At 39.2% G+C, this 16,949-nt stretch overlaps 1 protein-coding gene across 1 annotated transcript; it reads left to right on the top strand.

Annotated features, from left to right (window-relative positions):
* Nucleotides 1-671: 671 nt before the first annotated feature.
* RAB18 (RAB18, member RAS oncogene family) lies at nt 672-16,091 on the top strand. Its single transcript, XM_083868240.1, has 7 exons — nt 672-791; nt 3,526-3,581; nt 8,471-8,532; nt 10,306-10,378; nt 11,876-11,994; nt 12,075-12,141; nt 14,407-16,091. Exons 1-7 carry the CDS (start codon nt 724-726, stop codon nt 14,583-14,585), a joined length of 624 nt encoding a protein of 207 aa, XP_083724366.1. The 5' UTR covers nt 672-723; the 3' UTR covers nt 14,586-16,091.
* Nucleotides 16,092-16,949: the final 858 nt, after the last annotated feature.

The following is a 16,949-nucleotide window of genomic DNA, read 5'->3' as shown; positions in this document are numbered from 1 at the left end:
GCACTTGTTTACACATGGCCTGAGGTAGGTTTCAAGCCATAATAGCAGGTTAGCTGAATTGGTTATAAAGAGACGTTCTCATAGGAATCGGTTTAAAAATAAACCAAACGTTTTTGGCTTTTAATGGAGAAGATGCTGGTAGAAAATCACGCGGTGTCACGTCCCAGCTGGCCTGCAGCGCTGGTTTGTCCCAGACGAGCCCGTGTTTTGGTGGCAGGCTCCGGGCCGGCCCTGCCCCCGCACCGGGCACTGACCGGGCGCCTTCGTGCGGCGCAGGCACCAACAGAGTCAGCGAGGCTGGAAAAGACCTCTGAGCTCATCGAGTCCAGCCGGTGACCGATCACCACTGCCAATCACACCGCAGCACTCCACGTCCAGTCTTTCCTCAAACAGCTCCAGGGGCGGGGACTCCACCACCTCCCCGGGCAGCCCATTCCGGTGTGTAATAACCCGCTGACATTTTCTCAGGTCTCTTTTCTCCCCAAGGCGCTGGATTCTGACACGGGCAGCGGCCGCAAACGCCGCCGGACCCCCCCGCCCCCTCAGGTCACGGCCCGGGCGCGCAGCGCTTCCCCCGCCGCGGGCTCCGCGCATGCGCGCCCCGCCCGGCCCACCCCGCCCGCTGTAAACAAACCGCGGGCGGTCCCGCGCAGGCGCAGTGCCGCCGCCGCAGCTGCGCACGGAGCGTCGGGCGGTCGGGGCCGGTCCGGGGGCGCTGCCGGGATGGACGAGGACGTGCTGACCACCCTGAAGATCCTCATCATCGGCGAGAGCGGCGTCGGCAAGTCCAGGTGAGGGGGCGCCCGCCAGCCTTCCACAGCCTCTCCTGGCCGCCCGCCGCCGGCCTAGGTCTCTTGTCCCACAACGCCGTCTGGGCGCGGCCTGCGCCCCGCAGGGCCGGGCCCGCGGGGGGAGCTCCCTCGCCCCTTCCCGGCCAGCCCTCCGGCGGGCGAGGGATTCCCCCGCCCCACTCCTCCTTCTCCGCAGCCGCTGGCCCCGAGCTGGTGTCTGCCAGGCTCAGCTGCGGGCAGATGAAGCGGGGGTTCTGTCGGGCTGCCCAGGGTCACCTGCGCCGCCCTGTGCCCGGGGCAGCGTTGCGTCGTGGGGAGATAGGCGCCCTCGTACAACCGCGCAGCGCTTTGGGGTTAATGTCTAGTCCATAATACGGATATGCAGAGTCACAAGTGACCCAGCGTTGGGTGTGTGCGGGGGAGCACGGGGACGCAGCAAAGTAGTTCTAACACAGTTTTGTTTGTTTGTTTTTTGTTTTTTGTTTTTTTTTTTTTTTTTTTTTTTTTGCTAATTACAGGCTTTATCAAGTATTTTGAGTTTGCTTTCTTCCTCTCTGCCGTATTCGTGGCCTTAGCTAAGCTGTAGATCCCAACCCTAAGGAGTTGGGATTTTATTTGTGTGGTGTTTTTAACTTTTTTTTTTGATAGTAGCATAGTTCTTACTATAGGATGTCGAGTATAAGTGTAGGAGGGCATCTGGAAATGTACCACACAGATAGTTTTATATTTGACATTTTTATGGCAATAACATGTCCTCTGCCATGATCCTAAATTACATACAAGTTGCTAATTTGGGGAAAAAAAAAAGTGCTTGTATTTTTTAAAAGTTTGTTAGTTACTGACTCGAGTTAGCTACTAAGTTGATAATTAGTACAGTAGGCCTCTGGTGACAGACATGATCTGAGCAAATTTCTTTTAGTTGAGGTCATCTCTTATGTATGAGTGGCCATATAGAAGAATTTTTCCTGGGGCAGATAAAGCACTCAGTGGTTTTGCATACCTATTTATATACATGTTTCTTTACATCAGGAAGCTTGTTAAGAGGAATTATGTGGAGGAAATAAAAATGCTATTACATGATAACAGTGCAGTTGTTCAGGTACAGAAACTTAATATTGAATTATTTCCAAACTTGTGTCTCTCACCTATTGGTTGACTAGGAAAGGTCAGATGTTAGACAGGTATTGTCATGGTGGAGTAAGTGGTAAGTGGTTGGAGTCCTGACTTGTGAACAAATGCTGTCTTAAACATGGCCCTTGTGATGGTGCTATGCTTTGTAGAAGATAGTAGCTACATATGAAGAAAAAGGTAGAAGTTGGCTGGGCTTGGCATGCAGAACAGGTAAACTGACAGTTTTATTCTAGTAGCAGTATAAGGGTTTCATAATTTCTCTGTTCTGAATGAAACTAGTAGTGGTTGTAACTAAAAATAGCTGCTCTTAAACAGCATCCTTATACAACTGTCTGAACATACTGGTAAAAACCTGTATGCCGTGTTTTTTTTTTTTTGTTTTTTTTGTTTTTTGTGTTTTTTTTTTTTTTTTTTTTTTTTTTTTTTTTTTTTTTTTTTTTTTTTTTTTATTATTATTATTATTTTATTTGTTCTTTGATAAATAAACTACCATTTGGTTTTGGGAGTCCGGAGTAAGGAGAGAAAAAAGGTTGGTCTGTGATTGACTTGGAGTTGTCATCCTCATTGAAATAAAGGAATTTTGGTGGTTGTTGTTTTTGTCAATGCAGGACTGTGTCCAAATGCTAAAAACTACTTGGCTTCTAAATTCACATGCAAAAAGAGGAGAAAAGAACAGGATGGTGGGGAAGACCAAAGAGTAAATAAGGCTTTGTTTTGTTTCTCCATCCTGGAAATTTTCTAGTAGAAGCTGTGGTCATAGCAAACAGCTGCCTGCTACATGCGCTTGCCACAGATGCATAAGACTGTTGATTTTAGAAGCTGCACGCTGAGAATCTTTGTCTCTCACAAAAGTATTTACATTTGACACTGGTAGGATTATGGGCACTTCTGTAAGGGACCCTGCAGTGCTGTGGTGTGATGTGCTGTTAAATCTTAGTTGTAACTTTTTCTACTGGTAGCAAACACGTCCATCAAGATGGGGGAAATGTTATGTGTGTGTTATATACAAAGAAATACAGAATCATAAAACGTTGGGGAGCTACTTCTATTCTTCAGCTTCTGTGTCTTTATTTCTAATGGGTGTTGTCCTTGCTGTTCCCCTGTGTGCCCAATTCAAGGAATTATTTCTGGGATGAAAAGCTGACTTGGAATTTATTTCTCAAGCTTACTGAAATACTGTGTGAAGCAATATTGAAACAAAACAAAAAAATACTACTTTTGTACTGGATTCTGGAAAAAGAAAAGTAGAATAAGGTTAAAGTAAAATGCTTTGCAAAGCAGATAACATGACTTTTCAGGTAAAAGATTCGACAGCTTGTGTGGTACTTTGTTTTTAAAGAGACATTCTTGGTAATACATGCAGAGAAGGCTCAGGCTGAGCAGTGTGTCTGGTCTGTTTTTTCCATGTTCTTTTCTTTTTCCATATCTTTTTCCATATATTATCTCCTACCAAAAAAAACCCCTCACATCTGATTTATTTTATTTTTTTTTAATTTAGCTATGTGACCTTGCTGTTCCTTTCAGACTTGCAATTTACAGGCTTCCAGCAAGGTATGGATATGCTGCAATAATAGTATCTCTTATTTTTATTTTTCCTTATCAGCCTTCTGCTGCGGTTCACAGATGATACGTTTGACCCAGAACTTGCAGCAACAATTGGTAAGTATGCACTGATACTACCTTAGAAAAACTGATAACGTTTTCAGTGTAAAATTGTGGTTTGTTCAGACTTGTCTAACATGTAGTGAAGTTCAGACATGTTTGCCTTTCTGTAAGAACTATTACTCTCTGTCTGATTTATCTGTGCAAAATAGCTGTCGAGTTTTTGACTAGTAATATTGCTATCCTTGTGTCTATGTAATATGATATTTTGTAGCTATATTAAGACTCTGTAGCAGGTAGTGTTAACTCTTCCAACTTCTGACAGTACTTTAGTGCTCTGGGCTCTGCCTGGCTTCTGATTTTCCTCTGTAGGGAAGAAATTGCAATGTGGCTTTTTTCTTCTGCTTAGCAATCAGTTCCTTGGCAGCTAGACTCCTGAGAAAAGTGGAAGAGAGCCAAGAATCTTGAGCTGCTGGGGAAAAAGGCAGTGACGTGTCACTGCTGTGCTGGTATTATACCTACCAGCATGGGTCAGTTATGCTGGGGGAGAGTGACCCAGAATGCAGGACACACTAAGAAGATTGGTTCTCAAAGGAAGAAAAATGGAACTTTTAAGAGTATCATGCAACTCTGTGCCAAAGTAATAACTGAAATTATGGAAAATGGAGATACTTTTTTATGCCATAATTTCAGTTGCATTTTTTTACTTTCTCTATAGGAAGAGTTCTGTCTAAGAGCTTATATAGAATTTTTTTTTGAGTTAGCTGTTGGTAAGCAAAACCAGCTCTGTCTAATTTATTAAGAATTAAAGAAATGTATCTTTTTTATTAATGTAAGTAAGATTCAGGAGTTCTATTTCCTATAAAGCACTGACAAGCCAAGGGGAAGAATGTGGCCTATTTTTGTTCATTCCATTGCTTAGAAAAAAATGAAGTTGTTCAAGTAGCCCCACCTCAGTTTATGAGGGAGGATAGCATGTAGGGAAACAGGAATGAAATAGATCAGGTGGTGAAGATGGCAATCTTGGATTCTAATCTAATAGTTTTGACACTGTATATACTTCTGTTTCTGTTAATTTCTTGATATGTCAACCATGAGAGCCAGGAAGTTAGTGCAGAATAGCTACTTCACCTTTCATGAAGTTTTGGATACCAAAAGAGTAGTTCAGTCTCTGAGTGGGCATCTTTATTGTTTGGGGTTTTCTTGTGTTTGTTAATGGTGAGGTTTCTTCTTTTTTTTTTCCTTTTGCTGTTTATATCTGTGTCAAAAGCCGGCATCAGTGTGCTGTTTGAGAAACACGGGAATTATTTCCTGAAGTAATTCTTCTTTGGGTTTGTCAAAATGCACGACAGCATGTGTGGCAGCTAATCACTGGTTATTAAATAGCAACAATTCAAGGTTTACTGCTGGCAGATCCTAGCTGGCAGATCCTACTCTGCTCTATTTCTAATGTGGAAAAGGAGGAAGAATGCTCAATGTAAGCATTGCTTCAGATAGAGTTTGAGTTCTGAAACAAAAATACTAATTTGGAATGAGTGTGATCATTTGGCAGGAAAAGTCCGTGTGTAGATCACACTGTTAGGCCCATGTAGCTGATGTTTGAGGTGGTGCTGTGCAGTAGAGCTACTGTGAGTCCTACAGCATGGTGTGTGGGGCACTCCTAGGGGATAGCAGATTCATTTTTTGTCCACTTAACTGGAAGAGGACAGAATCTGGGTTCTTATTTGTTTTCTTGTTTTTCTTCTTAAGCTACTATCCAGTGGCATTGCCGTTTTTCTGGTGAATGTATTTCTAAGAAGGAAAATGTCGGCTTTAAATTCAGGGGATGATTTCTTGTTCATATAGATAAAGCAATTGGAGTGAGTTCCTAGAGGTAACTATTCTGCTGCTTGAAGACAGACCCTAGATGCCAATTTCAGGTACTTACAAGGTGGTGAAGTGTCAAAACACTTTGTGAGTCTTGGCTTGGAGTTCTTTTTGTGCTAATTAAACACTATTTTGTTTTGAGTTAGGGAACAGAAGGACGCAAGAGGCTTTAAAGCCTTTTCCTGTTGAAACTGAAGAGTATGGTGCCTTTTCAAAATGAATGGAATATAAATAATGTCTTCTTTCAATGTCATCTACATACTGACTGCTGAACTGGCTAACATGACTTTATTTTTTTTATTTGGATTAGAAAGTGAGGAGAACTTTGGTTTGTTTGGTTTCTTTAAGATCTAGCAAGAAAAACTGCACACAATACTGAGGAAAGCCATCACAGCAGCACAGCTGGTCTCCTGTGATGACCTGTTGAGACATATTTTACCTTCATAGATTACACAAACCTATTGCAATTTGAAAGAAACCCTAAATGGTTGTTTCGTGTGCATTATTCTTCAGAACTTAGTAAAAATCCTGTGATATTCTTCACAATATCAAATTGCTTTTGGCAAATAGTTCAGCTTTAGTACCTTCAGTTGTATTAAACATGTATTTAACCTAGCAGATTACCTGTCCTTGTATTCTCTTGAGGCTGGCTTGTTTGTTGGGCTTCATCACATGGGTCTTACCAGACTACATGTACCCCAGTATTTTCTGTTGTCCTTGCTGCTCATGCTTGTCTTCACTTGCTTGCTCTTTGTACGAGAGATTCTAGATAAGTGTTCAGTGCAATCGTATTTCACAAATGAAGTGATGTATTGCACAGATCTGATGTTTCTTAACTTTTTAGCTTTACTTGCATATGGAGTCCTCCAACTCCTAAGTTGTCCAATTTGTCACTTACCTGCAACACAGATACTACACTAGCTAATAGCTAATTGTGCACCTTCTATAAATACAGGATGGCATTACTGGCCTGAATGTGAGAGCAGTATCAGTGACAGAGCTGCTTCTTGCAGATTGTAAGTCCATAGTATGTTAGTGTGTAGTGCTGAGGCAGGAGGTGTTAACTCACAGGAGTACAGTCTAGTAGTGCTGCCTTGTTTCTGGCTGTCTTCCAAGGCGTGGTGGAAAGCACTGTCAGCTTTCTGCTGTTAAGGGTAGACACATCACTCTTGCAAGGTCAGAGCTGATACCTGGCACACAAACGTGTCTGTACTTCACTATTGATTTTAGGAAATTTAAGTACCCTGTTTGTTCAATTCAACAAGATTTTCTTGAGCCTTAAATTTTTTCTATTTGTCTTTCCTTATGACAGATTGGCAACCAAAAACTCAAGTATTTTAAAGTTTTCTTTTTTGTTAGTTGCCTTTTATATGTGTTGAGCTCCTTTGTTTGTTAGAATTCTATTTTACATGCCTCTATCACTTTAAAGGGTGTATTTTGGTGTGTTATTAGTTAATTTTCACACTTTCGCTTTTCAACAGTCAGTTTAACACGTGCAGTTTAGTCACTATTTTAGTTTCTTATTGTATTTGCATTGCTCTTGCAAAATTTAAAGGGAATTTTAAACCAGTGGAAGGCTCACATAAAGGTATATATCCCTTTCCATTAAATGAAGATTGCTGAACTGTGCAAGCACAAGATGCTGAATCTGTTTACTGAATGGAAGAAGGATACTGTGGCTTCAGAATACATATAATATGTTTATCTTAAGGAAGAAAGTTTTCTTTCTTGAACTTATTATGATGTATTTTAGTTTGTCATGGTAAGTATCCCATAGACTTGTAGTATCTGCAGTTACAGATTTTGGTGCCAGACTAATGGATTAAAGAAGGCACTGTGAACTATTGGACATGCTGACTGAAGTGCAGATGGGGATTTTTGGAGTTCAGGGGAAGAAACATGCAATTACAGTGGAAGAAAGAGATTATTTTAGTCTGTAAGTTACTGTGGAGTGCTGAAAAGCAGACAGAACAGAATGTTCTCTAGGATTAAATTGAGTCAAATTGCTAGCATAGCAGTCTTCTGTGAACTAGGTGAAGTTCTAAGAACTGATGTTATGTTTAAAGTTAATAACAACTATTCTTTTCTGTGAGCATAACTGTAGAATAATGCACCATTCTTGTGCATAATACTGAGCAGTATATTACTGCTGAGTTAGGGACTAGGAGTCCTAGTACCTGAAAAAAACTAAGTTCTGTTCCGTTACTACAGGAATTGATGTACTTTGGGAAAATTTTGCTTGGGAGAGAGTATGGGCTTCTTCCAGTGCAAAATGTTGTCTGAAAAACACCTGACACTTCAGGGAACACTTCAATGAGCTGAAGCTGTGAAACAGTGGAATAAAAATTTTATTTATCTTTTTTGAAACAAAGCTCTTTTAAAGTTCAGTGCAAGTTGTTCTTATAGAAGTATCAGCTTTCCATACTGCTACTTCATTTTAGAGCTGCTGCCTCGTGGGAAGCTCCAAAATACTAGTTAGTTACTTGCTATTAGTAACCTAAAGGTTAAATTAAAGCGTAATGGATCGTAACTGTCCTGAGCCTCTCAAACAGATGTGTGTCGCTATATCCTTTAAATTCCCAGTCACTAACATGTTGTTCTCCTTGGCTTGAGTTTTGTGCATCTTGTCCTTGAGCAATTGGTAGGCTGGTAGTTCCTGGGGATGGAGGATGCTTGAAGGGGGAAGAATTGTTACATGTTGGAGTAGATGACTGAGCAGCAGAACCATTATTACCTTGTTGTCTGTTTGGAGAATGTTTGTGAGTAATGAATACAAAGTTAATCCATTTGAATTATGAACTTGAAATTTTGTCCTGGGATATGTACTTTAGTACAAGAGATGTAGTATTTGCCTCACTTCCATAAAATATTTTTAGTCAATGGCCTAAAATGCCCTGTCAGCAAGAAAATCCTGCATTTTGAGCAAAGTTCATAAATAGTTAATGGGACTTATTCTTCCTGCTCGTGTCAGAACATGGGGTGTTTTGGTATTTGATTTTATTTTTGCCATTTCTCTTTATTTTTTTTTTCTAAGATAGCTGTAATATGTTTGAAGAACTGAAATATTTTTCCTCCTGTAGGTGTGGACTTCAAGGTGAAAACTATTTCTGTTGATGGAAACAAAGCTAAACTGGCAATATGGGTAAGTCTCTCCTAAGTTTTTCATGCTTTGCTTTAGGAATAGCTAGGGTTTCTATAGTGTATAGTTCGTAAAGAATGCTTTTCTGTTAATATGAAGGTGATTTGAAGAAGTGGGAGGTTCATACTGCAGCATTCAGAAGGTGCAGTGAACTGTGAGACAATGGACTGATGGGGTAGTTCTGCTGCCTGTGAGCTTCTGCAGTACTAATTCCAGGTCTAGTTGGGACAGAAGTAGAGAAAAGCCAGAACTAAATGGTATTAAATCTATAGAAGGGTGCACTTCTTTACTAAATTTTGCCTATAACACTGAGATTGTGTATTGATAGGTTAAGAATTACAGTTGCATGCGCATATGTTACCTCTTTAAACCCATTTTTTGTCTAAACTTCACAGCCTTCATATAAAGGCTTTTATACGCTCAGTGTCAAAATTATTTGTAGCAGATGCATTTCAGAGAGAGAAGGAGCAGTGTTTGTAATCATAGCTTTAGTATGTTCAACTTCTGCTCTAATTAAAAGTAGAACTTCCATTACAGCAAGTAAAGAAAAAGTACTTCCAAGCTTTAAAAAAATATTTTCCATTGTGTAAATCAGCCTCTACACTTAGGTGACTTGAAGCACATTTTTGAAGAGTCAGACCCAGTTGTGTTGTCTTGTACCAAGCAAGATTAAAACTTTGTTTCTCGTATAAGCAAGATATCAGACCTTTGTTTTCTTGGGAAGTGGTAGTACAACATGAAATGTATATTGCAGTGTTTCTGTAGCTTGGACTTATGTCTTAGTTACAGTATTAATCATCAGTGAAATAAATGGGTTTGATAAGGAAAATAAATGCAATAGCTTGACAGAAAATAAAAAAGGCGTACAGGAGGAAAACCAGACTGATAGCAGAACAAGGAATGATAAGTTAGGGTTTATTTTCTTCTATTTTGGTAAACAGAAAGAAATAAGCCTGAGGCAAACTGGAAAAGAAAAGCTTGTGAAGGTGCATCATGACACAAAACCAGTTTTAGATGTGTGACATTGACTGAGTGGCATGTAGAATGTTGAAGTGCAGATTGTTTATCCAGGCTCTTTGTCAGGGAATCCAGAGTGTTTCATGTGTCACTTCTAACCCGGGTAAATTGAATAAAGTTGTTTAAATATTCTATGCATAAAGTCTTCAATGAGTGTGCACTGTAACTTAATCTCTGATAAGAAAACAGCATTCTAATTTTAGTGGGTTTTCTTTTTTTTTTCCCCCAGAGCTATTGACTCTTTAAATCTTGGGATGTAAACTCAACTTCGCTTAAAACAAGAGAAACTGACTTATTCCTGTTTGTGTTGTGTTATAGCATGTTAATGCATTTACCCAGATACTCAGTCAAATTTAGTTGGACCAAGTGATTGAAGTGAAGGAACTGGGTTTATTCCTTCACTGGTTTTGTCATGGGCTGTGATGCTTGTTAGAAAATCTTAGTAGTGCAGCTGTGCTGCTTTCTTGCTGGTTGCTGCAGTACTAGCTGCAGATCAAATGCCTTTGCAGAAATGGCCATCTTACTTTTATATAATACAGTTACATACTATATCTAATAGTTCAAAGGTGTTTCCCAGGACAGGCTACATAAAATCTCTATGTGTATTAAAACAGCAGGGGATGGAATAAACTCAGCTGATCTACTAGTTGAATATAGTTTAAATTGTGCTTTGTATGTTCATTAGAAGTAGAATGCCTGAAAGCTAAATTACATTCTACTCAAATTCTGAATAATGGAATTTTTTGAATGGCTTACTAGGATACTGCAGGTCAGGAGCGGTTCAGAACATTAACCCCCAGTTACTACAGAGGTGCACAAGGTGTCATCCTAGGTAAGTATCTCTTTGCATGCTAGTTTAAATGTTTGTGGTTTCCTCATGCATTGGAGGTACACAAACTCATATAGCCTTTATATAATGTCTAACTGATATTAAAAATCTTTGTATCTATGTTGAACAACTCATATCAAGGCATCTTAGTGTCTCAGCCTCTTTCTCATGTGGTCAGTCTGGTGGCTTGAGAACCTCTGATTTTTGCATGAGAATAAAAGCTACTGCTATCTGAATGGATAGCTTGGCACGATTGTCCTTATGCTATCATGAATTTGTCTTTTATTTATTGCTTTTTGGTTTTGCCTGTGCTTGCTAAGTGCAGAGTAAAAAGATTCTCCTCAGTGTAGTCTCTCTGTATCAGTGTGATACAGCTTTTTCTTTATTTTATCCCTGCTGTTTTTTTCCTCATGAAATTAATAACATAAACTGTGTGGAATCTGGCTGAGGTTTTTTGTTATTTGTCTCCAACCTGATGGAATGTTACGCAGTCAGAATCACTTAGAAAAGACCAGCTGGGCATGAAGAAAGGACCAATCTGTGTGTGAGAAACCCAAGCAAAACCCATAATTTCAGCTTTACCATGAAGTCTCATTTGTGCTTTTTTTTGGCGTATGGAACATTGTTTGCTAGGCTCTGAGCTCTGAAGTTCTGCTTCTCCACTGCTAGGAGTGAAGAGCTGTCTAAACTAAGGGCAGGGATGTACATTTAATTTTCTTGAAGTTGCTTCTGACTTTAGAGAATCCTGCTAAGCTCTTGTGTCTAGTTAAATTGTTTGATGTGGAATGGCGTGTCATGTGACCTCCTGGTAGGTTTCCCAAGTCGAGAGTTGCGTTATCTTCCCGGTATAGGAAGGTGCTGTCGGAACATGTCATATCAAGTCCCTTAGTTGCACTGAGCCTGCCGCTCACTGGGGAAAGCTGTAAACAAACACTGTTTGGGAGATAGAAGGCTCTGCTGTTGAGATTTGCTCTCCCATTTAATTCAGTATCTCCTGACTATTTCTTTGGTACTTGTTTTCCAAAAAAATAAGGTTGTTCTCGCGAGCCAAGTTATAGATTTGATTGAAAGAAGCTATTTATGCCTGTCTGCACATGGGATGTGAAAACAAAAGAAAAAACCGCTTTTGTAGCTTCAGTACTGAAGGTCATGCCATAGTCTTTGCATAGCTGTTTTGTAGTGATTTTAGGTATCTTAAATGAGGGATCAGCTAGTGTAGAATTCCTTGGAGAACAGCAATCTCTAGCCTGTAAGATACGGTGTATCAAGGAATATTAGCCTGAGAACCATAGGTGACTGAAGCTTGGATTTGTTCTGCATCAGTGAATTGAGCTGGTGGATGTCCTACTTTTTTTCCAATTGTTTGTATAGAAGGTAAATTTGAATCCTTAGAACTCCTTCAGTTTTTTGATTCAAAAAGCCATAATTTTTGCTCCTTTTGTGATGTAAGCTGTAATTCTTGGAAAAATATTGTGGAATAATATCACTAATATCTTTCAGTTTATGATGTCACGAGAAGAGATACTTTTCTCAAGCTGGATAACTGGTTAAATGAATTGGAAACATACTGCACAAGGAATGACATAGTGCAAATGTTAGTTGGAAACAAGATTGATAAGGTAAACCAAATTCAATTGCAGTATGTAATCTGCTGCTGTATCTTGTTAATAAGGAATATTAATGCTTTGTTTTATTATAGGAAAATCGTGAAGTTGACAGAAATGAAGGCCTCAAATTTGCAAGAAAACATTCCATGTTGTTCATAGGTATGTTATAGATACTTGCAGAGATCTTTCTTGATTTTTGTTACATAAGGAAAAGTACCCCTTCTGTAGGATTGAGGCTCTTTATGTGTACAGTCCAATTAATGATATTTCTCACCTGCACTGGGCACAAAGATAATAGGTATTCCTGTTTTTTAAGATTATGGTTATGTCCAGATATCTGTTCTAACTGTGGTTGATTATGTAGAAAATTCATAAGGAGGAAGGACAGAGTACAAATTCTCTCTAGCCTGATGAAACCTGTTTTGCGTTTGGGGTTTTGTCTGGTTTCATTTCCCAGCTGACTTGCTAAGTTAATAACAGAAGCAAAATGAAAGAGGAAAAACTGATGCTAGTGGCCAGCCTTCAGTATAGCAAAATAGCTGGTACCTGAGAGGACTCTGTATTAGAACTGGGATGTGAAAATAAGTGGGTATATAATTAACTTATAAATGGTGGGTATCACAGAATGTGTAGGTTGGAAGAGACCTTCAAGATCATTGAATCCAACCTGGCCCTAACACCTCAACTAGATCATGGCATCGAGTGCCACATCTAGTCTCTTTTTAAACACATCCAGGGGTGGTGACTCCACCACCTCCCCATGCAGGCTATTCCAATATTTAATCACTCTTTCCAAGAAAAACTTCTTCCTAATATCCAACCTATATTTCCCTCGACTCAGCTTAAGACTGTGCCCTCTCGTTCTGTCAGTTGCTGCCTGGAGAAAGAGACCAACCCCCAGTTGTCTACAACTACCCTTCAGGAGGCTGTAGAGAGTGATAAGGTCACCTCTGAGTCTCCTTTTCTTCAGGCTAAACAACCCCAGTTCCCTCTGTCATTCCTCATATGGCTTGTTTTCCAAGCCCTTCACCAGCTTTGTTGCCCTCCTCTGGACACATTCAAGCACCTCAATGTCCTTCCTAAACTGAGGGGCCCAGAACTGGACACAATACTCAAGGTGTGGCCTCACCAGTGCCAAGTACAGGGGAAGAATGACCTCCCTGCTCCTGCTGGACACACCATTCCTGATACAGGCCAGGATGCCATTGGCCCTCTTGGCCACCTGGGCACACTGCTGGCTCATGTTCATCTGGCTGCTGACCAGAACCCCCAGGTCCCTTTCCTCCTGGGCACTGTCCAGCCACACCATTCTCAGCCTATAATGCTGCAGGGGGTTATTGTGGCCAAAGTGGAGCGCTTGACACCTGGAGTCATTAAACTTCATCTTGTTAGACGAAATGTAATGAATAGGATCGAATAATGACATAATTATGATTGGAGCAAATACATTGGCCTCATCTTGCTGTGAAATGAAATGGGTTTCATATGGTAAATTAAAAAATGGGTATTGAAGTGACTCTTTATGCATATGTTTATTATATTTTTCACCTAAGGATCAGAAGGGATTATTTTACAGGATTATTCCAGTAGCAAAGCAGTTCATTGACATGCATTCATTCATTCTTGTACTTAGACTTATATTCTTTATCTCTGACTGAAGACTTATTTTTTAGTGTCCTGCTGTATTTCTTTTTAGCTACAGTGTCAGATGTGGAAGTAAAAGCTCGAAGTTGAAGCACAAGCTACTAAGTGCATGGAAGATGAAAACAAAAGTGAAAATTAGACTATAAGTGTGCATATATATGTATGCATGCTACATATATTAAGTATCTGCATGGCTGTGTAGATGAGCAGGGCAAGCCCTTGTGAAAGTGAACAATTTCTGATGGTGTCGTTCTTATAACATAACCTATGGGGCAAAGTAAGGATCCTGAGTGAAATTACCTAGAATTCTGCTAACTGCAAAAGGAATGAGATCCCTTACTGCTTTTTATCAGATGAGTTTTATCGTGGAGACTGACCCAGAATCCTGCAGTATGGATCCTTGATTCATATGTTCTGGTGGTACTACAGTTATGATTAATGTACGGAACTGAAATACAGAACAGCAGCCAGGTTTTTCAGACAAGAATCCTAATTTTTCTTACTGGAGTGCTGTCCACAGAAAAAATAAAGCTAAGCTATAGCTGTCTCCATATGTTCTGGTGAAGTTCAACTTGAAAGCTCTTCTATTAAAAATATTTTGAGGTTCTGCCCATGTGGTGACAAATCCACATAGTTGCCAATTTTGGTACTGCTATATTTTTAAAGGATAGATTGTAGAAGTTTTAAGACTGTTGTAGATTGAAACTTAACTGAAGGAGAAATATTAAACAAATTACCAGAAGTTATGCTAATACTTGACTTTTTGTGTCCCTTCTCCAGAGGCAAGTGCAAAAACATGTGATGGTGTGCAGTGTGCCTTTGAAGAACTTGTTGAAAAAATCATTCAGACGCCTGGACTGTGGGAGAGTGAAAGCCAAAACAGAGGTGTAAAGTTATCAAACAAGGAAGAAGGATATGGAGGAGGAGGAGCATGTGGTGGATATTGTTCTATGTTATAAACTTTGGGAAGCTTATTCTTTGCATATTTAAACAGATAGTTACATCTTTCTGTACATAAAGTCATTAAATGCTATTTTTAGGGACCTTGCAGTTTGCACATATTTGTTTTGTATCATGGCAGTGAACACTTGTAGAAAAAATGTTCTGCAGCTTTCCCAGTTTGAAAATGTTATGGTAAGCATGCCCAATTTGCAATCTTCAGGTTTTTATAAGTAGCATAAATAATGTGCAAAAACAAATGCACTAAAAATTTTACAACTGTATAATTAATTGTGTAACTATTCTAAACAAATCCATCTTACAAATACTGCATTGTCTGCTCTTTGTCTTATTTTTAAATTCTGTTGAAATTATAGAACTATATAGTGTGCACAAATCTTGGAAACAGTATGAGCTATAAATGTTACATTTCATCTCTTCTAGTAAATGCTTTTTTTAAGGTATTAAAAGCAGCAGGATTATACAGTTCTTAGACAAATCTGCTAAAATTTTGTCAGTGCAGTCTAAAACACGAATTGGCACAGGCGCTAGTTGGCATCAGCACTTCCTTGAAGAGATGCTTTGAAAGCTTCCTTTGCAAAGCTGGGAGACGCCATGTTTTCCTTTTAATCATCACTTCAGTTGATGGCTTAACTGGAGTTTTAATCCTGTGATATTTATATACTAAATTTGTGGTACTCTTGCACTCTAGGTTTTTATGATGGTCTGCTCTAGACTTGCTGCAGAAAGTCTTCATAATTGGCAAGGGGTCTGAGTGATGTCATTGTTCTTTCATTGTGAATCATTTTGCCACACTTCAGTATGGATTCCTAATTTTCTGAAATGTTTGTAATATAAGTTTATCTCAACTGTAGCTCACTGTGACTGTGAGATCTCTTATCACGTCTGCTTTGTGCAGCTACTTATTCAGAAATAAAACTTCTGTCACAGACACTACATGGGAAGCTATAGGGCTTCTTGATCTCTGTATGAAAAAATACTATTGCAATGAGTATTCACTTGAGTTTACTGTATCAAAGCCAATGGTTTGTTTCAGAAGACTTGTATAGACTTAATAAATTTTTTTCCACAGTATTCAACTTTTTTAACCTCTTTCTATTGCAGAGTTCTATATTTTCTATCACATATGGTTTAAACAAGGTCATTTCGTACGTACAAATTATTTCTAAAGGACAAGATGCTGTGCTGTGTGGGCTTTTTTAAATAATCACTATAGTGCAGCCAGTAAATGAACTATTAGGCAGTTTCTTGTAAACATAGTGAATGACAGCACCTTTTATTACTGCAAGGTTTTATCTAAATCTCAGCATACGTGATCTGTGTTTTGCAACAGGTCTTGGCTGCTTCTGTTAAAATACTTTCCTCTTCACATGAAAACTTTGTTTTCTGTTCTGTTTTATACTTGATAGAAAACTACCAAAATTTGAAGACTTAACCATGCTAGTTGTTTTTTCTAAATATTGTATCTAGTATTGTTAATGTAGTAGGATAAATTAAATATGTAAATGTAATTAATATTAAATGTGCATAAACATTATATTAAAATCTTAGATTTGCATTACTGTTGCATGCAAAGTATGTGGACTGAGCAAATCATGCTTGCTGGCATTGAGGTCAAAGAATTTTGGCTTTTGTAGTCGAGGAAGGTTGTAGGTGAATTAAAACTCTGAATAACTTATATAGTTGGCAAGTATCATAATGCTGGCAGATGCTTGTAATCTATTTCCATATTTGTTTCTCCCCTAGTTTGGTGCATCCCTATACTTAGAAGAGACTTAACTTTTGGTTTGTCACAGAAGGTCCTTTTGTCACAGGACCTGGATTCATCTTTTATTCTGCCTTTGCCAGATCTGACAGCTTTTGTCGGAGGGAGGGAATGGCAGGGCACTCTGAATAGTGGGTATTGTTCTGTGAAAGAATTGAATCATTTATTCCTTATTGCACTGCAAAACATTTCTGGAAGAGAGATATTCTGAAACAGCATAATTAGTGAAACTGAAAGCAGTTAGAGGTGGGGTTTTTTTTAAGTAGATGTTTTTGAATTGACTAGCAAGTAGCTTTTCTGTCTTCATCTTTTAAGCATGTTTAGTTATGTCTCTGAGGAATGTTTTTTCTAGAGTGTCACTTCTTTTCATCATTGCTCTGTCAAGAAGCTCTGCACTGGAATACTGGATTCCTGTGCAGAATTTGTTAAAGAAAATTTGGCAATAGTAACTGCTACATTTTTTAGTTTTTTCAAATACCATCTTTCAAATAAGTATGTTCCCATGCTTCGCAGGTTTTTTTCCCTTTGTAGGTCAGGTTATCTCTAAATGCACAACCACTGTTGTGTTTGTAATACAAGCATATCTGAAACTACTTCA

This window comes from Zosterops lateralis, assembly GCF_965231275.1.
Source record: "Zosterops lateralis genome assembly, chromosome: 1".
In the NCBI taxonomy this organism is placed as follows: Eukaryota; Metazoa; Chordata; class Aves; order Passeriformes; family Zosteropidae; genus Zosterops; species Zosterops lateralis.
This window is presented reverse-complemented; position numbering and strand designations above follow the sequence as displayed.